At 40.6% G+C, this 22,568-nt stretch overlaps 1 protein-coding gene across 11 annotated transcripts in view; it reads left to right on the top strand.

The window, feature by feature from the left end:
- The first annotated feature begins 5,226 nt into the window (after positions 1-5,226).
- Positions 5,227-22,568, top strand: part of LOC124115432 (phosphatidylinositol 4-phosphate 5-kinase type-1 alpha-like) — a 68,034-nt gene continuing 50,692 nt past the window's right edge. For all 11 annotated transcript variants that reach the window (XM_046476438.2, XM_046476435.2, XM_046476440.2 and 8 more), the window contains exons 1-2: positions 5,227-5,539; positions 21,504-21,541. In XM_046476438.2, the coding sequence (XP_046332394.1) occupies positions 5,449-5,539; positions 21,504-21,541 (129 nt within the window). In that variant the 5' untranslated portion in view covers positions 5,227-5,448. The remainder of the gene's footprint in view (positions 5,540-21,503; positions 21,542-22,568) is intronic.

The raw sequence follows: 22,568 nt of genomic DNA, 5'->3' as shown, positions 1-22,568 counted from the left end.
CATGAGCATAGATCCACGCAATTGGGATCGCCTTTTTCGACAAGCATAGTCACCTTTTACGGCAAGCATGGGTTGCTGAAGACCTTTTCTATTCACGGGTCAATGAATGTAATGAGACGATCTTGCCAAGGTGTTTTTTAGGCTTGTCACACCCTGGTCTCATTGCAACCCTGCCCATTTGACAGCACAATCGAGAAATTACACTATTTGAATTGCCAAACACTCAGGTAACTTGGGATATCTTTCCCACAATGTGTCATGTCTCGGAGCCATCTTTAAGCGTGTGCCCCTTGGCCACGCCAGAAACCTATGATTGTGGGTTCGAATCCCGGTTCGCCCCAATTATGTGTCTAGGTTTGTCAGCACCATACCCGTGCTCGTGGGTTTCACCGAAGTGGTAGACGTCTGAGACCTGCATCACTTCGGGCTTTCCTCCCACATTAGGCTGACACGCCGCGATATAACTGGAATACTGTTAAAAGCGGCGTTAAACCCAACTCACTCACTCACTCACTTTAAGCGTGTGCTTAGCTCAGTTGCAATTGTGCTGGTGAGTTCTCCTTCAGGCGCACACGCTTTCGCTTCTGTGTGCACGTGCACCACGTGCTATTCATGGACGATGTGAATTTTCATTGTGATCAGTTGCGTTCAGATGCGTTGCGTTCAGATGCAAAGCCATTGTATTGTTAATGTACACCTCATCGATAGCCGCATGCAAATCATTAGTCCCTTTTTCTTGTCAGTTATATATTTGCGTATTTTCTCCCAAATGTCAAGAAGGACATCGGAATGCGGGCACACAAGTTCACTCGCACCGGTCGTGTACAGTGTCCACGTTAATGAGGTCTGGCCTGGCCTAGTTGCCAAAGTAAATATTTACATTATTTGTCCAGAAATACACAACACAAATCTCGACATTCTAAAAGCCAAAATACACACAAGATTTTTGTTTTCTTCAGACACCTATGCTGACTTGTGCTTTGACGTTCCTACACCGCGACCTCTGCGGCGGTATGATCGATCAGCAACAAATCAAGGTTTTATATACTCATTCTATTTTTAGATAGCGGTGGGGAGACTCACTTCCGGGATTCCGATCGTGTTCTATTTGCGCAACAACTATCTCTACCTTTTCATACAGTGGCCCGGCCTGCTCGTGGCCATTGTCACCATTCATGGCCTACAACTTTATGAATTATTGATCGATTATTGATCACGTCAGAAATAACATGTCGGCTTCCCACGTGACCTGAAAAGTTGTGCTTTAGCCGTACAGGTTTTATATGTTGAAATAATCCGTTGACAGTGGATGTGTGTAACTTGTCCAATATACACCTACGTGTTCCCTATAGAGCTCATTGTTGCGAGACGGGAGAACTATGTTTACTAAACGATATCAGGGTTCTCTTTCTTTTTTTTTCCTCGTCTGAGGCGCCGCGATTTGCTGTGCAGAGTTGCGTCCCTTGGGAGCGCCAGAAACCTATGATGGGTTCGAATCCCGGTTCGCCCCGATTATGTTTCTAGATTTGTCAGTACCATACCCGTGCTCGTGGGTTTCACCGAAGTGGTAAACTTCTAAGACCTGCATCACTTGGGGCTTTCCTCCCACATTAAGCTGACACGCCGTGATATAACTGGAATACTGTTTAAAGCGACGTTAATCCCAACTCACTCACTCACCCTGGCCGCATCATACCAAAAGACGACCTGAGGTGTATCAAGATGTACGCTGGAGGGACATTTCAGACTGTCTGTCATATAGGGGCGGACTGTTGTGTCATATAGGTGTGGACTTCTGTGTTATATAGGGCGGACTGTTGTGTCATATAGGTGTGGACTGTTGTGTCATATAGGTGTGGACTGTTGTGTCATATATGGGCGGACTGTTGTGTCATATAGGTGTGGACTTCTGTGTTATATAGGTGTGGACTTCTGTGTTATATAGGGCGGACTGTTGTGTCATATAGGTGTGGACTGTTGTGTCATATAGGTGTGGACTGTTGTGTCATATATGGGCGGACTGTTGTGTCATATAGGTGTGGACTTCTGTGTTATATAGGGCGGACTACTGTGTCATATATGGGCGGACTGTTGTGTCATATAGGTGTGGACTGTTGTGTCATATAGGGCGGACTGTTGTGTCATATAGGTGTGGACTTCTGTGTTATATAGGGCGGACTGTTGTGTCATATAGGTGTGGACTTCTGTGTTATATAGGGCGGACTACTGTGTCATATATGGGCGGACTGTTGTGTCATATATGGGCGGACTACTGTGTCATATATGGGCGGACTGTTGTGTCATATATGGGCGGACTGTTGTGTCATATAGGGGCGGACTGTTGTGTCATATAGGTGTGGACTGCTGTGTTATATATGGGCGGACTGTTGTGTCATATACGTGTGGACTTCTGTGTTATATAGGGCGGACTTCTGTGTTATATAGGGCGGACTGTTGTGTCATATAGGTGTGGACTTCTGTGTTATATAGGGCGGACTACTGTGTCATATATGGGCGGACTGTTGTGTCATATAGGTGTGGACTTCTGTGTTATATAGGTGTGGACTTCTGTGTTATATAGGGCGGACTGTTGTGTCATATAGGTGTGGACTGTTGTGTCATATAGGTGTGGACTGTTGTGTCATATATGGGCGGACTGTTGTGTTATATAGGTGTGGACTTCTGTGTTATATAGGGCGGACTGTTGTGTCATATAGGTGTGGACTGTTGTGTCATATAGGTGTGGACTGTTGTGTCATATATGGGCGGACTGTTGTGTCATATAGGTGTGGACTTCTGTGTTATATAGGGCGGACTGTTGTGTCATATAGGTGTGGACTACTGTGTCATATATGGGCGGACTGTTGTGTCATATAGGTGTGGACTACTGTGTCATATATGGGCGGACTGTTGTCACATACAGGGGCGGACTGTTGTGTCATATAGAGACGGATGGCTGTGTTATATAGGGCGGACTACTGTGTTATGTATGGGCGGACTGTTGTGTCATATTGGGGCGGACTGTTGTGTCACATAGGTGTGGACTGTTGTGTCATATAGGGCGGGCTGTTGTGTCATATAGGTGTGGACTTCTGTGTTATATAGGGCGGACTGTTGTGTCATATAGGTGTGGGCTGTTGTGTCATATAGGTGTGGACTGTTGTGTCATATAGGGCGGACTACTGTGTCATATATAGGCGGACTCTTTTGTCACATAGGGCGGACTCCTGTGTCATATAGGGGCGGACTGTTGTGTCATATAGGTGTGGACTTCTGTGTTATATAGGGCGGACTACTGTGTCATATATGGGCGGACTGTTGTGTCATATAGGTGTGGACTTCTGTGTTATATAGGTGTGGACTTCTGTGTTATATAGGTGTGGACTTCTGTGTTATATAGGGCGGACTGTTGTGTCATATAGGTGTGGACTGTTGTGTCATATAGGGGCGGACTGTTGTGTCATATAGGGCGGACTGTTGTATCATATAGGGGCGGACTGTTGTGTCCTTTTGGGGCGGGTGGCTGTGTCATATAGGGGCGGACTGTTGTGTCATATAGGTGTGGACTGCTGTGTTATATAGGGCGGACCACTGTGTTATATATGGGCGGACTGTTGTGTCATATAGGGGCGGACTGTTGTGTCATATAGGGCGGACTACTGTGTCATATATGGGCGGACTCTTGTGTCACATAGGGCGGACTCCTGTGTCATATAGGGGCGGACTGTTGTGTCATATAGGTGTGGACTGCTGTGTTATATAGGGCGGACTACTGTGTTATATATGGGCGGACTGTTGTGTCATATAGGGGCGGACTGTTGTGTCACATAGGGCGGACTACTGTGTCATATAGGGGCGGACTGTTGTGTCATATAGGTGTGGACTACTGTGTCATATATGGGCGGACTGTTGTGTCACATAGGGCGGACTACTGTGTCATATAGGGTCGGACTGTTGTGTCATATAGGGCGGACTACTGTGTCATATAGGGGCGGACTGTTGTGTCATATAGGGGCGGACTACTGTGTCATATATGGGCGGACTGTTGTCACATACAGGGGCGGACTGTTGTGTCATATAGAGACGGATGGCTGTGTTATATAGGGCGGACTACTGTGTTATATATGGGCGGACTGTTGTGTCATATTGGGGCGGACTTCTGTGTCAAGTAGGGGCGGATGGCAGTGTCATATAGGGGCGGATGGCTGTGGCATATAGGGGTGGACTGTTGTGTTATATAGGGGCGGATGGCTGTGTCATATAGGTGCGGATGGCTGTGTCATATAGGGGCGGATGGCTGTGTCATATAGAGGCGGATGGCTGTGGCATATAGAGACGGATGGCTGTGTCATATAGGGGCTGACTGTTGTGTCATATAGGGCGGACTACTGTGTCATACAGGGGCGGACTGCTGGGTCATATAGGGGCGGACTGTTGTGTCATATAGGGGCGGACTGTTGTGTCATATAGGGGCGGACTGTTGTGTCATTTAGGGGCGGACTGTTGTGTCATTTAGGGGCGGACTGTTGTGTCATATAGGGACGGATGGCTGTGTCATATAGAGACGGATGGCTGTGTCATATAGGGGCGGACTGTTGTGTCATACAGGGGCGGACTGCTGGGTCATATAGGGCAGACTGTTGTGTTATTTCGGGGCGGACTGTTGTGTCATATAGGGGCGGACTGCTGTGTTATTTAGGGGCGGACTGCTTTGTAATCTAGGGGCGGACTGCTGTGTCATACAGGGGAGGACTGTAGTGTCATACAGGGGCGGACTGTTGTATCGTATATAGGGCAGACTGCTGTGTCATATGGGGGCGGAGTGCTGTGTTATATAGGGGCGGGCACACACACACAAGACACACACACACAAGACACACACACACAAGACACACAAAACACACACACACACACACACACACACACACACACACACACACACACACACACACACACACACACACACACACACGTGATCCCCGAATATTTATTGCTGTGTCTCTCAGACGTTTGTTTTGATCAGTCGCACATATGTGCTTTGCATATTCCGAATAGAATAATAAAACATAATATTTTGGCATTACATCATGGTTAAACTTTAATTGTTGAATGAATTGAAAACTATTTGTCATTCTACATTCGATGTCGGATGATCGGATGAATCACCACTAGCAGACGAGTCGTTGCCAACACATGTAATGAGTTGTGTTTGTAATAGCATATGCTTCAACGCATGCGCAATGCCCCGTGTCTGCTAAGACTGTCGTACAACACGAAAAAAGGCACCGAATTGATTGCTAATTACTCATAATTGTTGTTAATTGGGATATCGGAAGTACTCGGTAGATGTCTTCGTAGCTGAAATATTTCATCAATTGTCTGTGATGCAAGACTAAGAACAGTGACGCCCATTTTGGGCGGACTGACTGTGATGATCGGACCAAGAAAATGGCGACTGCTGCTGAAGTTAGCCATTCTGAAACCAATTTCGCTCGTAGTGAACGACAAGAAATGAGTGAAACAACCACCACAGGGCCTGGTAAGATACTAACATGCATGGAGATGATGTCAACTGAAGTTTATATCTTTTTACGGGAGTAATAAGTACTCCGGATGCAAAGTTTTTAGTAGGTGTGTCGCAAGAATATTCATTGTCAATGTCATCGTATTGATTGTGAACCATGGATCTAATGATGGAATGATAGTCGCATGTTCAGATCTTGCCAGAAGGCTAATGCCAAGAATTCTCTACATTCTCAGAAATGTTTCGTGGCGTTAAAAGAAATGTCTCAATGTGTGTTTAGCAGACATTACAACATACCAGCAATCACGATTTCACATGCTAGATTCCACATGTCAATTTCATGTTCAAAGGTGTTTATAAATACATTTTATTACTTTGCACAATCTAAAATAAAAGTGAAGGAGTCTGTCGTGCCTCTTACTTGTAAAATTACCACATTCCTTTATGGACAATAGAATTGTAGATGATACACAATAATATCAGGGCAGAAGTGACAGAATTTTATGTGTTTGTCAAGAATTTCTGTGATTAGGCCCATAATACATAAAAAGGATCTAAAATCCCTGTGTGAATGTCCAGTTTGGATTCATGGAATTGTACTTATAAGACATGTTTAAGATGAATAACATCTTTTGCAGAGAAGAGAAATGTTTGTTTTATCAGTAGTGGGAATGGTATGACTAATGATGCACCAATCTATGAGTGCATGGCATAGTTAGATATGACACAATAATACACACACAAGAATATTTCAAGGAACTTTGTTTACTTTAAAATTATTAGGAAAGACTTGCTTCTTGGTTCTCAAATGATCCCATTGGTTGTTTACGGACTTGGCAGGTTTTTCCTCAGGAAGTGAAATATGATCATACCTAATTTTAAAACCATATTCATCATGTTCATGACCATGACGATGTACCTGTCATTGAGAAATGTATTATGATGAAGATAAATCTTTGAGGGGTTAAAAATATTTTATACTTACATACTCATGATATGGACATGGTGGATGCAGCTAGAATATCGGAATATATATTTAATAATGATTTGAATCCGGCATGAATGGTGTCATGATGCCAAACGTTTGAACGGGAAGAATGAGATTAAACACCAAATATAGGAAGTTACAGTAATTTCGAAGGAATTTACCAGTTAACATGCTCAGGAAGGTGTTTTCATGTGTATTTTGGAAGAAATCGTATTAAGTTGGTGGATTTAAAAGATAAAGCAATTTCAGAATGAAGTATACAAGTTTTAAAGACGAAAGCACCAGTAGATCGCTGGAGCCAACTGTAACTGTTTAATAATACAATTACCTTATTCGACGTAATAAGCGCCCCTGGCGATATTTGCTAATATATTGGCTAGTGAACAATCCAAATTAGCACCACTACCGATTGATCAATGTACACAAGACCTATTTATTCGTGTATAATACGCACTCGTGTGTAATATGCACCCTCAATTATGGGCAATTAAATTCTGGAATAATATATCTGTCGCATATAAATATTTCAGGCTGTCAGCGAACCACAAAATTTATCTTTCAACTCTGTTTTTTTCACCAAAATAATATTCTAATAAGAGCCCTATATTTCTAATTTTGAGAGCGCCCTGGGCGCTTATTACGTCGAATACGGTAATTGTTGTTTCAGTTGTATACATGATAATGACATACAATGTATGTACAGCTAAATAATGATATCTCCAACTGGTAGAACATAAAATATAACAGAAAATTCAATACAGTTCCAAGAACATAAGCAAAATTCAAAGGACTTGTTCGTTTATAACTGAGCCTTCTTGGGACGGTATGCCCCCAAACCTTGTAGGACGCTTCACATCTTCAGAGCTAGCAGCTACTGTGTCCAGTAGGACCCCATTTCCATAGATCCCAATGCAAGCACTGTTCATCACTTCAACCACTGGTTTGTCAGACTCCAATTTGGTTGTTAAGAGGCCGCAGTGATGAAGCTGGATAATCACTGACTGTCATATACCCATGAAGGTCCTTGTTAGAATCGGTCTTCGGCAACCTATGCTTGTCGTAAAGGGCGACTAACAGGATCAGAGGGTCAGACTCGTTGACTTTGTTGATGCATGTCATCGTATCCCAATTGCGTAGATCAATGCTCATGATGTCAATCACTGTATTGTGTGGTCCAGACTCATTTATTTACAGACCGTCATCATATAGCTGGAATATTGGCGAGTGCGGCGTTAAACAACTAACAATCTTTACATAATATCAAAGAAACTTTAAGTTTATTGTTAATGCCTACTTGAATGTCACTTGCCATTGATGTACAGTCAAGTCTCGTTAATCCGACACTCGGCTTTATCCGACACAAATGATGGGAACCGATTGATTCAGTGCTATTTAGCCCCGTTAATCCGACATTCTCGCACTCCGACTCCGACACACCTAATTTGCAACGAATTGCCGAAATCACTAATTAATCAGTCTCGTTAATCCGACACAGTGATCAGCGTACTCCGTGGTCATCTGACCGCGAGTACACAACCCCGTGTTTTGACACGCACTGGCTGCAGAGATTAACTTAACAATTAACAGGAAAAGCTATTCAAACCTGTATGTACAAAGCTATACAAATGTAGTTTACAAATTGAAGCCAGATAAATGTGCATGAAGCCAGTTTAAAATACGAACAGGTATATAAAACATAGTCGACTCACCATGGTCGACTGGTATGTAAACAAGAAAGACAGTAGCACTTGCATTTACACGAGGAAACGTGTGTCGTTGATCATGTGATAAATTCAGTGAGTAATGTCTCTATTGTTATGTATAAATGGGAAAATTATTATTATTTTTGCAAAGTCATTAATTATAAAATAAGGAATGAATGAATAAACAACATAACAATATTAATATTTCGTTTTTAATGATTTTATTACAAGGTACACACGGTTATCATCTTTCGTGAAGACGTCCGATTTTCGATCACAAATCACTTAATTTCGTTTATCCGACATACTCGTTAATCCAACACAATCATGTGCAACCAACGATGTCGGATTAACAAGACTTGACTGTATCAATACATTGTGGATTTAATCCTGACAATACGATATGCCTATTCGTGTGTTGGTTCATGTTTTAATTCTGTATCCCATTTCAAATACTGTATTCGACGTAATAAGTGCCCAGGGCGCTCTCAAAATTAGAAATAGGGGGCTCTTATTAGAATATTATTTTGGTGAAAAAAAACAGAGTTGCAAGATCGTAAATTTCGTGGTTTATGCTGACAGCCTGAAATGTTTATATACGACAGATATATTTTTCCAGGATTTAATGTCCCATAATTAAGGGTGCATATAACACACGAGTGCGTATTATACATGAATAAATAAGTCTTGTGTACATTGATCAATCGGAAGGGGTGCTAATTGAGATTGTTCACTAGCCAATATATTAGCAAATATCGTCGTGGGCAGGGCGCTTATTACGTCGAATACGGTAGTAATGTTGACATAATTGTGAAATAACTGGGCCTGATAACTACTCAGCTAGTGTTACCTTACTTATTGTCCTGAAACAAAAGCCAGGTAAGATTGTATAATACCATTGATATCAGACCAAGGGATCAGCTGTAGTACTTGGCATGCTTGGGTCGCTGCCAAATTTAACCAGCCGTGCACGTTAACCGACCACAAACTGGTTCACAGCAACATCCTCTTGCCTCTTCCTATATCCAAGCTGCACCAGTGCAGGTCACTTTTATGGCCAGCTTGCACCCAGCGTGGGTAACATTTATGTTTCATAAAAGTGGAAAACTGAATTCTTTTAGAACTGACCATGCTGACTTCAAATCTTCATGAAAATAGTGAAGTACACATGAGGTCTGACTGCATTGAACTTGCAGAACTAATTCTTCACAATTACCACTAGAACAGTCACTCGTGCGGTTACTATCACAACAAACAGACACTTTGAAACTTATGTTTAAGGTTGTTTACTGGATATCAAAATGTAAAAAGCTATATACTGATATACAGATTTCCCCAAAATAACAAAAACTGGAACACATCCTCAACATGCTCAAGTTTTTTTTCTTTTTGAATTTGTTTAATATTCAAAATAACTGAAAATAGTCTTTCAATTGATGATAAAATGGTGCAGCCAATATTTTGGTGGTGCAACTTGATTAATTTACTTGGTTGCACCTGGTGCAGGTGGTAAAACAGAATGTAATTGTACCCTGTCTTGCTGGCCCAGCCATATCAAACCTGAAGAAATCAATGCAGTGCAAATTATGCACTGTGATACAGAAAAGTAGGGGCCCTGGGTTACAATAGGTCCCTGGCAACCCATCATGGATGTCCTCCGTGGTCTTGTGGTAGAGCGTCCGCCCGGAGAGCGGAAGGTCCAGGGTTCGATCCCGGGCCGCGTCATACTAAAAGACGTTAAAAGATTGTACTTGTTGTTACACTGTCTGGCGCTCGGCATTAAGGGGCTAAAACAAGGACTGGTCGGCTCGGAGTCAGTATACTGTGTCTGAGTGGGGTATTCATGTTAAACTGCGGCATGGTATCTCAGTGAGCTAGCACTATAAATCGGCATCAGTCCGGACTAGTACAAGCAGGCACACACACACATACACGTGCATGCACGTCGCTATATAAGTGCAATAATCTTGGACGCGACGTTAAACCCAATTTCACCTCACCTCACCCATCATGGATGTAACAGGCGACTGAATGAATTGGATGGCCAGCCTTGGTTGGTGGCGTGTCGCTGTGAACATTCCCTGGTGGTGTCAACAGCGTTAGAAATTGGCACTAGTCCTGTAGTCCTTACCAAACTGCCCAATAGTAAAGGTATCCTAAGGACTAGTAGAAATTGGTCCATTTTAAGGGTTTTGCTATATGTTATCATTATAAGGACTAGTGGACAAAAAGTGTTAGTTTCTAACCCTGTGTCAATCATCACTCGTAATATCAATCACTGAATTGTTTGTCTGAACCCGAGTGTTTATTACTCGTTGAATATATGGCATATTATTTCACTCAAAGGCCATGACAACATAACTGTGTTTCCTGGTCGATCTGGAGCCCACGACCCAAAAGTATTTTTCTTTTTATTCTCAGGTTGCAACGTAGCCTTTGTCACTATCCCCAGAGTGTCTGCATTCATGCATGAATCAGTGTTAGAAAATTGCCCTCTTCCTGTAGTCCTTGCCAAACTGCCCAATAGTCAAGGTATCATAAGGACTAGTAGAAATTTGCCATTTTTAAGGGTTTTGCTGTATGTTATCAAAATAAGGACTAATGGACTGAAACTGTTAGTGTCTACCGAGTACCGCTGTCAGACTGAGATGTTAGAGTACCCCTGAAGTTAAAACTTTGCCAAAATCCTCAAAAAATTAAAAATTGCATGCCAATGGCATTTTTGGGGAATCCCAGATAAATCCCTGATACTGATAGCACCAAACCCCAGGATGCCAAGACCCTATTTGTTTAGAAACTGATTATTGATATGTGGCCTTACTAGACACTCTTGACCAAAAGTAATTTGACTAAACTTGGGCTTCAGACTAGTGGTTTAAGTAGCACAGCGTTGTGGGCACAATATGTTAATATATATATATATGGTGTAAACATGTAAGCTGCTGACGAGAGATGTTAAAATAGCATTCGGACAAAGATTTCTGGCAGGTGCTCTTAAAGTGCACCTGCAGTCTGCGCTAACCTCACTGCAATATGTATGTCATCTTAGGTTACCATGGGTTACACTGTCACAGTTCACCTAGGTGTCATATTGTGACAAACTTTGATCTGTCCATGTTCTCAACATGCTCAAACACTCTCTTTGAGGCTGTTAAATATGCTAAACAAACTAAAACATCTGTTTCAATAATAAATACTGACAAAGAGCATCACCTTGTTCATGTTGTTGCAGGTTATGGCAAGGGCACCGGTGTACTTTATCGTGCACATTGATCTTTTCCCCACCCTCATGGGTGTAATGTGTGAAGCCAATTTCTGGTGTCCCCAGTCATGATATTGCTTAAATCTTGTTAAAAGCGGCATAAAACAGTACTCACTCCTCGATTATCCAGAGAATTCTTATGTCACAATTCCAGAATGATATATGCATACCTACCTGATACCTGAACAATCATGTCCTACATACCTGACACCTGGACAATCATGTCCTACATACCTGACACCTGTACAATCATGTCCTACATACCTGACACCTGTACAATCATGTCCTACATACATGACACCTGTACAATCATGTCCTACATACCTGACACCTGGACAATCATGTCCTACATACCTGACACCTAGCCAATCATGTCCTACATACCTGACACCTGGACAATCATGTCCTACACACCTGACACCTGTACAATCATGTCCTACATACCTGACACCTGTACAATCATGTCCTTCATACTTGACACCTGTACAATCATGTCCTACATACCTGACACCTGTACAATCATGTCCTACATACTTGACACCTGGACAATCATGTCCTACATACCTGACACCTGTACAATCATGTCCTACATACCTGACACCTGTACAATCATGTCCTACATATCTGACACCTGTATAATCATGTCCTACATACCTGACACCTGGACAATCATGTCCTACATACCTGACACCTATACAATCATGTCCTACATACCTGACACCTGTACAATCATGCCCTACATACCTGACACCTGGACAATCATGTCCTACATACATGACACCTGGACAATCATGTCCTACATACCTGACACCTGGACTATCATGTCCTACATACCTGACACCTTTACAATCATGTCCTACATACCTGACACCTGGACAATCATGTCCTACATACCTGACACCTGTACAATCATTTCCTACATACCTGACACCTGGACAATCATGTCCTACATACCTGACACCTTTACAATCATGTCCTACATACCTGACACCTGTACAATCATGTCCTACATACCTGACACCTGTACAATCATGTCCTACATACCTGACACCTGGACAATCATGTCCTACATACCTGACACCTGTACAATCATGTCCTACATACCTGACACCTGGACAATCATGTCCTACATACCTGACACCTGGACAATCATGTCCAACATACCTGACACCTGGACAATCATGTCCTACATACCTGACACCTGGATAATCATGTCCTACATACCTGACACCTGTACAATCATGTCCTACATACCTGACACTTGGACAATCATGTTCTACATACCTGACACCTGGACAATCATTTCCTACATACCTGATATCAAGCTAATCATTTCTATATTTCTGATACCTGGTTATATAATTTCTATACTGGATACCTTGAAAATTATTTCCCAAGATAATGGCCCACTTGACCCTTAACTTAATTTGAAGTATTCTCGTAAATTTATCATAAAAATCCAAAGTTTTGGTTTTACATGTGGGTCATTTGACTCACATTCATCGAATTTTGTTGCCATGACAACAAAGCAGTACATTTTGCAGTGATTTGATTTCCTGGTGAAAACCCTTGAATCATTGATAAGGCCCAAGCACCATTTCAGACATGTTTGTTGACTTCTGAGCTAATTGGATGTTTTTGTGTGATGCATTCTGTAAACTAGTTCCTTGCCCTAGGAGATCAACTGAAGGGATCATCATGATGGCTGTGGTCCCCTCATCGGCTCTTCCAGGTCTTCTTCATTGGAATAACGTACAATCAAATCCGATTTTCTGACAAAGTGGCTTAGTACACCCAGGGTTAAAAAAGCAGGTTTCTAAATTCTTGCCATCTTCACAGTTGCTACTGCGGTATATTGGGGATGTAATCGAAATTGCAAAATCCATGTATTAGTAAAGTTTTAATGTCAATGTGCATCGATACAAATTTATTTAGATCAATACTAAATTAATACACTGCCACAGAAAGATTTATATAATTTGACATTACCATTGTTAAGATGGACAATGAAAAAGGCAGAAATTCAATTTTAGATATTTTTTGGATCAGCCTAGTTTATAACTAGAATTAAATCAATTAATAGTTCTATATAGGTAATTTGTATCTGTACACATCCAGAATAAAAATAATCTTAAACTAATCATGCTAATGTGATTAATTTATATATCGATCTGTTGTGACACTTTTGCATAGATATATCAATAGTACAATTTCCAATCAATGATACCGCTAATTTTAGTCTGTAGGGACCCGCTTACTACTTATGTTTTTAGGATACGGCTTATGAGAACAGTCCCCACTGTATTCTGCAGCCCAAAAATATCATGAAATATAAACTGCGCTGTAGTTTGTTTTTTTCTGCGACCAATTCTTAGCAATACTCATAGCACTGCACACAATTCTTAACACTTTTAAGCTTTGTTTTCGAGAATTTCCAAACTTTGCACCTTAACAATGTTTAACTTGTGGCAGGCATTTTTTAAAAAAACCAACTTGTCCATGGCTAGTATAGCTTATTGAAATGAATCTGGCGATCATATACACATATGCACTTTCGGTAAGAAATAATACAAACATCAACTTTGCTTCAAAATGAAATCAGGATTTTGATTTCATTTAACCATATTTCAAAAGGTAAGATGTTTAAAAGATTATTCGTAAATTATTTTTTATCTTTTCCTTATAACAGACACATCAAATATTTATTTGGGATGGTTTAATTGATATAATACACAATTAAAAAATGACTTTTCGTTTCAGTAAACCTATGCAACATTTACACATTTATAAATACAGTAGAACACGGATATAACGAACAAAGGGATACAACGAACTGTTAAAAAATCCCCAATTTATCACCTATATAATATCATAAAATTTACGTATATAACGAACTCTCTACAAGGAACTAACGGATACAGCGAACTGATATCTGATCACCCATCTATCACTAATTAGTGACGTGTATAGCGAACTGAGGAATCTCTCTCAGTGTCAAGTGTCACTGACAATTAGCTGTACGCAATCAGCGGCGAATCAACACAATGGCGGTGAATCAATACAATCAGCGGTGATGGATCAACCTTGTCAAATTTGCATTGTGTTAATCTTACCTGTACATGTAATCTTGTCTGTAAAACAAACATTAAACATATAAATTTTACGAGATTGTGTCCAAGTGTCAGTTCAATTGCATATGCTATCATGGAAGGCAATAGTAGGAGGAAAGCTATCAGTTTAGACACGAAATTGAGAATTATTAATGCTGTTGATGCTGGCCTAAAAACCAAGAAACACATTGCAATGGAATTTGACATTCCAAAATCAACATTAAGTACCATTATGAAGAAGAGAGATACCATTCTTGAATCCTGCGACTCGACTGACTTTGGCCCCGCCCGGAGGAGGTTACGAGCTGCCAATCACCAAGACGTAGAGGACGCCCTCTTCAAGTGGTTTCAAGCTGTGAGAAGCGGAAACATTCCGCTTAGGGGTCCGTTACTGCAGACCAAGCTGACGAACTTGCAGTGAAATTGGGCCATGAAGATTTCAAGTGTAACACTGCCATTACGTGTATTGTGTTTTGTCTTATCCAAGATGGCGGACATTTCCGAGCGAAAACGTGTATAACGAACAACGGATATAATGAACTGATTTCTCTGGTCCCTTGTAGTTCCTACATCCATGTTCTACTGTAGCTTTCAAAATGTTTATCAAAAAGTGATAACCTGCAAGATTGGTACATTGCTGCACTGAGTGGACATTTTTGCAAACTATTCCACGAACGTAGAATACAGTAGGGACTGGAGAACACCATAATGTTTTCTGCTAAATTTCAAACACTGTAAACAAACACTGTGAACACATGGTAAACATGAAATATGCAGTATGATGCTTCAAATTTTTCCGTGATTTGCTGTGCAGAGTTGCGTCCCTTGGGCACGCAAGAAACCTATGATTGTGGGTTCGAATCGCGGTTCGCCCCAATTATGTTTCAAGGTTTGTCAGCACCATACCTGTGCTCGTGTGTTTCACCGAAGTGGTTAACGTCTGAGACCTGCATCACTTCGGGCTTTCCTCACACATTAAGCTGACACACCGTGATATAACTGGAATACTGTTAAAAGCGACGCTAAACCCATCTCACTCACTGATTGATGTTTGGTCCTTAGACTTCCGTCGAAGATCAGTATTTTCTTTGTTTATCGTTATTTGTCACTATATTATCATGGTTATATGATTCTATGACAAAAATAGATACTGTCGAACATCAGTCATGATCATGGTGAGGATCGATCTTATTATTGAAAAGACGTCTCGATGGAATGATTTTTTACACTATCTAGGGGTGTGATGAAACGTCAGGCCACGATACAATACCACTCATGATTTGATACATATCTTGATATATATACTGGTCCCGATACAACACAAAGGTTAGACGAGTTCGGTGAAAAAATGGCAATAGACTGTATATTGTTAAAAAAACATCCAGCACGTAGGACAAACATGACAAAGGTTGGCTTTTCAAACTCGAGTTTAAGTAAATACAAACTACATATTTTGTATGATCATGTGTTGCTGTGAGTAATAAGTATATCTGTAAGAATAGTGTACATCGTATCAAACTTTGTTTGTTGTAATGCTGACTCAGCATTATTCCAGATATAATATGATGGCAATCTGTAAATAATCGAGTCTGGACCAGTCAATCCAGTGTTTGTCATCATGAGAAAGATGTACGCTTTGGGGGGTGGGGGGGATACGATGACATGCATCAACCATGTCAGCGAGTATCGAGGCCATATATCGACAATATAACATGGTGTATAGGAGTCTTGGTGTATTGTTTCTCTCTCTCTCACCTCTCTCTACCTGTCTGTCTGTCCTTGTGCAGGTAGACATTTGCTGCCATGGTATTTGAATTTGGGGGCACGGGTGGTCCAGTCGTCTAAGGCGCCGCGATTCGCCTCCAGGTTCACCCCGATTATGTTTCTAGGTTTGTCATCACCATACCCGTGCTCGTGGGTTTCACCGAAGTGGTAAACGTCTGAGACCTGCATCACTTCGGGCTTTCCTCCCACATTAAGCTGACACACAGTGATAAAACTGGAATACTGTTAAAAGTGGTGTTCAACCCAACTTTACCCCCAAACTGAATGTAGTTTGTTGTAGGCAGTAAAATTATCTGAGAGAGGATTATTGGATCCCTCCCTTTTAAAAATGATGAATCCACCCTAGATCGCTGTCCACGTCTCAGCAAAAGATGTTTAAAGATGGTCTTTGGCCCGGCTTTAAAGGGATAAAACAAGGTCTGGTCGGCTCAGTCAGTACACTTTGTCTAAGTGGGGTATCCATGTTAAACTGCAAGGACCGGAACTAAAAGACAGGCATTAGTCTTTACTAGTGCAGGTAGGTAAAAATAACACATAACACATGAAAGGAAAAAGGACAATCTTTATTGTAGTATTTTTTTAATTTTTATTAATCCATAAATAAGAAAGCTATGAGCAAGTGAAAACGGATCATTTTTGAGAATTTCTATGGATTCCACTTAGTTTGCCGGTCTGCTGCCAGTACCTAGTGCAAGCTGACACACACGTGCATGCACATCGCTCTGAGTACAATAATCATAATCATGACATTAAACCCCATGCACAAATAATGAAATATAGAGGTTAAAATTAGTTAAACTCTTTCTTTCTGAACATTTTTAATTGATGAGTTCAGGCAGAAGTTCATTTGTAGGAGAGCTAATTTAAAACTCTTGACACCTATTGAGTGTAAGCTGCAGGAGCAGATCCAACCTGCTGGAGATTATAATTCCTATGTGAATGCTACTGTGATTAATACATTTGGGCTGCTTGTGTAGCTGGGCTTGATTAAACAGCATTGGAGCGGTGTATTGACACAACTGCACAGGAAGAGGTGTGTCCATATTTCTCATAGATAAGGTCAGTCTAAAAGAGAAGTGATTAATCATATTCTCGATTCATATTTCCAACAAAAAATTGTTGCCACATTACCATAAGAAGATGAAGTACAAAATCAGAGTGCTTGGCGGGTTGTTAAAACAAATATAACACAATACTTATCATGCTTATGTACACAGATAGAAGTAAGCATTAGCTTGCTTGCCAGTGATAGTTGGTTGGTTTGTTGTTTTACGCCACACTCAGCAATATTCCAGCTATATGACGGCGGTCTGTAAATGATCGAGTCTGGACCAGTCAATCACTGGATTGACATCATGAGCATCGATCCACGCAATTGGGATACGATGACATACATCAACCAAGTCAGCGAGCCTGACCACCCGATCCCGTTAGTTGCCTCTTATGACAAGCATTGTCACCTTTTATGCGAAACATGGGAGACCTATTCTATCCCGGATCTTCATGGGTCAGGGATAGACACAGACAGTAGTCTGTTGGTCAGAGACTAGTAAAAATCTTCAGGGACTGGTTGATTTCTCTTATAATCTATCTATTTTACATGGACTGCTCATCCAAATTGAGCTGCAGACTTGTTGGGTTTGAGTGAGTAGGTTTACCAAGTTGCACTAAATTGCCAGTCGGCAACTTTAGCCACTTGTATGAAGCCCAAGTCCAGTAAAATTCTGTTTGGTCCAGTAGGTTAAGCTCGTTTTGAGGAACTAAGTTTTGTGTCAAAGAGCTAGTCGTTGTATGGCTGTCAACTGACACATGTACCAAATCAAACTGTGTGTATATTCATCTGTTGAGATTACTTTAATAAGAATTGAGTTTCACTTTGAGCAAGTCCATTTGCACATGTAGAGTTCACCCCAGTGAACTCATGCTGCATTAAAGTCGATTCTTATATACCTGTTTGAGAAATATGTTATGATAAAAAAAATATTCAAAATAATATTTTCAGTCATTTAATCAACATGATCAAAGCATGTTATTATTGTAAAGGTGTTTTTTTTGCATGTATATTTTTACATTTTGAAGAATATTTTGCATACTCACCATTCTCATCCCAAAAATAAAAAATAATTTGTGCCCATAGAATATGGGAATTTGGGATATAAACATCTTTTACAAAGAAACAAGATGACAAGGACTGGGATTTGTCTTGACCTCCTCAGAAACCGATATTCAGCTGATGTTAGTATTAGTTCCTCAGTATGAGTTAAAAATATCCTAATTCATGCTATTATAGTCAGAACTAATGTTGTTTTGTAGAGGTGACTTGTAAAGTTGCTTTAATCTTTAATGCTCAGTTTCACATTATTGCCTTGAATACAGTGTTAAAATACACTGTTGAAAATACCTTTAAATTAGGGTAAATAATAACTTTGAAAAACATCCCAAATTTGAATCAAAATAACTTTTTTCCCAATTTGCTGGCCACGGGCCCTTATTTTGGAATCCCAGATAAATAAATCCCTGATAGTATTCTTTATATTCTGACCTGTTTTAACTTGAAATGTTACATGTAGCCAAACCAGTGTTTGAAATAATTTTAGATCCCAACAAGACAGTCGGACAGGTGACCCATAAGTGTTGCCTGACATTCTTCAAAGTTTCCTGCCCCCATTCAGGCATTGTAAATATTGAAAAATCGCAAAAACTGAGCTATAAATCACGTCTTGATTCAGTTGAAATAATGCAAACAATCATTTGAGAATCTAGAAGAAGTGTATTTTTAAAATTGATACACAAGTAGTCTTAGAATTATCTGCCAGACAGTCGGGCAGGTGGAGGAAAACACCATGCAGCCCAACAGCAAAGTTACTAGCCACGGGCAGGCAGGCAGGCAGTTATTTCAACCAAACTTCATAAAGTCTAAATGAGGTAAATCGCCATCATTGCCTGTCTTCACATGCTTAAAGTGATGTTGGTAGCTGCATATCTGCAGTGACAGATGTTAACAGGCCATTCAGTGCACATCATTGATTTGTCACATCTGCCCACATATACCTATACACACATATCCGTGACCTCAATTGCCTTGATTTTATGAATACTACTGCGTAGAAGAGTAGGAAAACATTATTTGAGAAATATCTCTCCATGAGTCCTTGCAATGATGCCAATGTTTCCAAACAAGAAGGATCCTTTGATTAAAATACCAAGGTGTTTGTAACACTGCAAACAGTCTTTTTTTAGTTCAAATTATTTGACGCATTACTGAAAAATGTAATGGGTTGAAATTAACCTTGGAAGTCCTTGTCAGAATCTTCATGTGAAGAGTATAAGATTTGTTATGTCCTTAGATTCTAAAGGAGCTCAACTCGAGGACCACGGGGCCCCCACAATGTCAGATCGGTTCTTTTTCTAGGACACTGACTGATCATGCTCATTGTCATACAAAATGCCATGAAGATCGTTACTTTAAATTTGGTTTGTTTGTTTATCGTTTCACACCAAACTCGGCAATTTTCCAGCTATATGATGGCGGTCTTGCACCATGTTGCCATTAAAACCTAGTTGCACCAGAGAAAACCAGGTTGCCCCAGAGAAAACCAGGTTGTACCAGAGAAAACCTAGTTGCACCAGAGAAAAGCATAAATTTATCAGTGTTGAAACGTGCAAATAATCTTAACACTACCCACAGTTAAATGACATCAACGATACATCTGTGCTTCGTGAGTTTTCATGTGCCGATATGATACATGATACATTTTTGTCTGTATTGGTTCAAGACCAAACACTAGCTAAAATGTGCTACTGCTCATTGAATGACCTCCCAGCGTGTTTGTCATTCAGATATCGCAAAATGTGATGTAATTAAGTTCTTTCCAATAAATAGCCACAACAAACATGCTCCAACAGCCAGCTTTTCCTTTTGAACCTGCCCTTAAATATTTTAGTCATGATGTTTCCTCACCTTGCTCACGGTTTGGCATAAATATGCATATCGTGATACATATCATATCTTGATCTTTGTATCGTGATACATATCGTATTGTGACCTTTCCATCATGATACATATCGTACCGTGACCTTTGTATCGTGATACATATCGTACCGTGATCTTTGTATCGTGAGGGGGCATGGGTGGCCCAGTCGTCTAAGGCGCCCTAGGGCACGCCAGAATCCAATGGTTGGTTCAAATCCCGGTTCACCCCAATTGTGTTTCTAGGTTTGTCAGCACCATACCCGTGCTCGTGGGTTTCACCGAGGTAGTTAACGTCTCAGACCTGCATCACTTGGGGCTTTCCTCCCACATTAATCTGACACGCCGTGATATAACTGGAATAATGTTAAAAGCGGCGTTAAACCCAACTCACTCACTTTGTATCGCGATACATATTGTATCGTGACCTTTGTATTGTGACACATATCATACCGTGATTTTTGTACAGTGATACATATCGTACCATGATCTTTGTATCGTGATACATATCGTACCATGACCTTTGTATCATGATACATATCATACCATGACCTTTGTATCGTGATACATATGGTATCGTGATACATATCCTACCGTGACTTTTGTATCGTGATACATATCGTACCGTGACCTTTTTATCGTGATAATATCGTACCGTGACCTTTGTATCGTGATACATATCGTACCGTGACCTTTGTATCATGATACATATCCTACCTTTACCTTTGTATCGTGATACATATCGTATCATGATCTTGCTGTATCGTTTCACCCCTAAAAATGTGTGTCTACTTTGACTTGTCATCCGTCAACTTTTAAGCAATGCCCATCAAACAGTTCATTTGGTGCATGTAGACAAAAATATAAGGTAACACTTTTCAGTTGCAACTTGCATCGGTGCCAGATTCTGTAGCTGAATCAGGTTCATGTAAACAAATACAAATGTATGTCCGACTAACCCTTTACTGTTCTGTAAAATCCTGAAACAGTCATCAGAGATCTAAGATTTTATCTAAGTTCTCTGTTTATAAATCTATGTTTCGACTTTGATAAATTTATGGGATAAATGTGCAACCTGGTTTTGTCTGGTGCAGTTTGGTGCAAGTTTAGTCAAGTTTCTTAAATCGAGCCCTTATCAACGTGTTCCTTTTTCTGTTTCAGCGAAAGACAGCGCCAAGCCCAAAGTTACACCAATAGATGTAAGTATAGCAACACAACCTTATCGTTGATAGGGGCAGGCCTCAAAGTTTAAGTTTTAACCTAGTAGCCATGTGGCTGCCAGTATTTTTTTGTCCAGGTAGCCAGTGGTAAAATCAACAAGACAAGCCAAATTTTTAGGTAGCCAAAAACATTTGAAATTATCTTTTATCAAATAACTATTTTAATATGTACAAGTCATAGCACTAGGCTTTAAGAGTTTACGTTACTGAATCCCTCGTAATGCTGCATTGAGCGATGGGAATGTTAATGAAACAGACGATGAGAACGGTATATGCGTTCAATTGCGACCGTGAAAACACTGCTGATTGAGAAAATGGCGTCAATCAGATTATTTGTTTGTGTCTATGTATGTGAACAATGGAGTTTAGTCGCCACAAGATATTTTTCAAGGTAGTCATTTGGCTACCTCTGAAGTCGCAACTTCGAGGCCTCTAGGGGGGTATTTTGGTCCCAACCACTTGAAATAGAATCACGAAATACTGCAATGATTACTAAGCTGCATAGTTGCATGTGTGCTAAAACGTATTAAGTGAAGACAAGCCATTCTGCTGATAATGAATATTACTTACAGTAATGACAAAAATTGCTAACTGCATTTTTCAAGAAATGTCTGTTTTCTTAGCGATAATCATCATAATTGATTTTGATCACGTGGTTACAAAGCAGGTCGAAATCGACAGTCAGGTGACTGTGAGTGGTTATATTTTGCGGTGACCTGGGTCAATAGCACTTTATAGTCATGCACAGTAACCTGACCTGCTGACTGCAGATCCTCAGTCATATTGTAACCATGTGATCAAAAATCTACATTGTAGATATGGCTGCTTTGCAGACCAGTGTGATGTCATTGGTTACCATGACGTCACAATCAGATGACATCAGTAATGGCTCTGCCACTGAAGCTGATGGAAAAAGTTGGAAGAATGATGTTGGATGATAAATAGAATCTCACCCTTGTGTCTTTTGATATCAAATATATCAACACTCGTAAAAGTTTGAGACTCC

The sequence above is a fragment of the Haliotis rufescens genome, unplaced genomic scaffold (assembly GCF_023055435.1).
Source record: "Haliotis rufescens isolate VD_foot unplaced genomic scaffold, xgHalRufe1.0.p SCAF_120, whole genome shotgun sequence".
In the NCBI taxonomy this organism is placed as follows: Eukaryota; Metazoa; Mollusca; class Gastropoda; order Lepetellida; family Haliotidae; genus Haliotis; species Haliotis rufescens.
The sequence above is the reverse complement of the archived record's forward strand: the minus strand, read 5'-3'. Positions and strand labels throughout refer to the sequence as shown.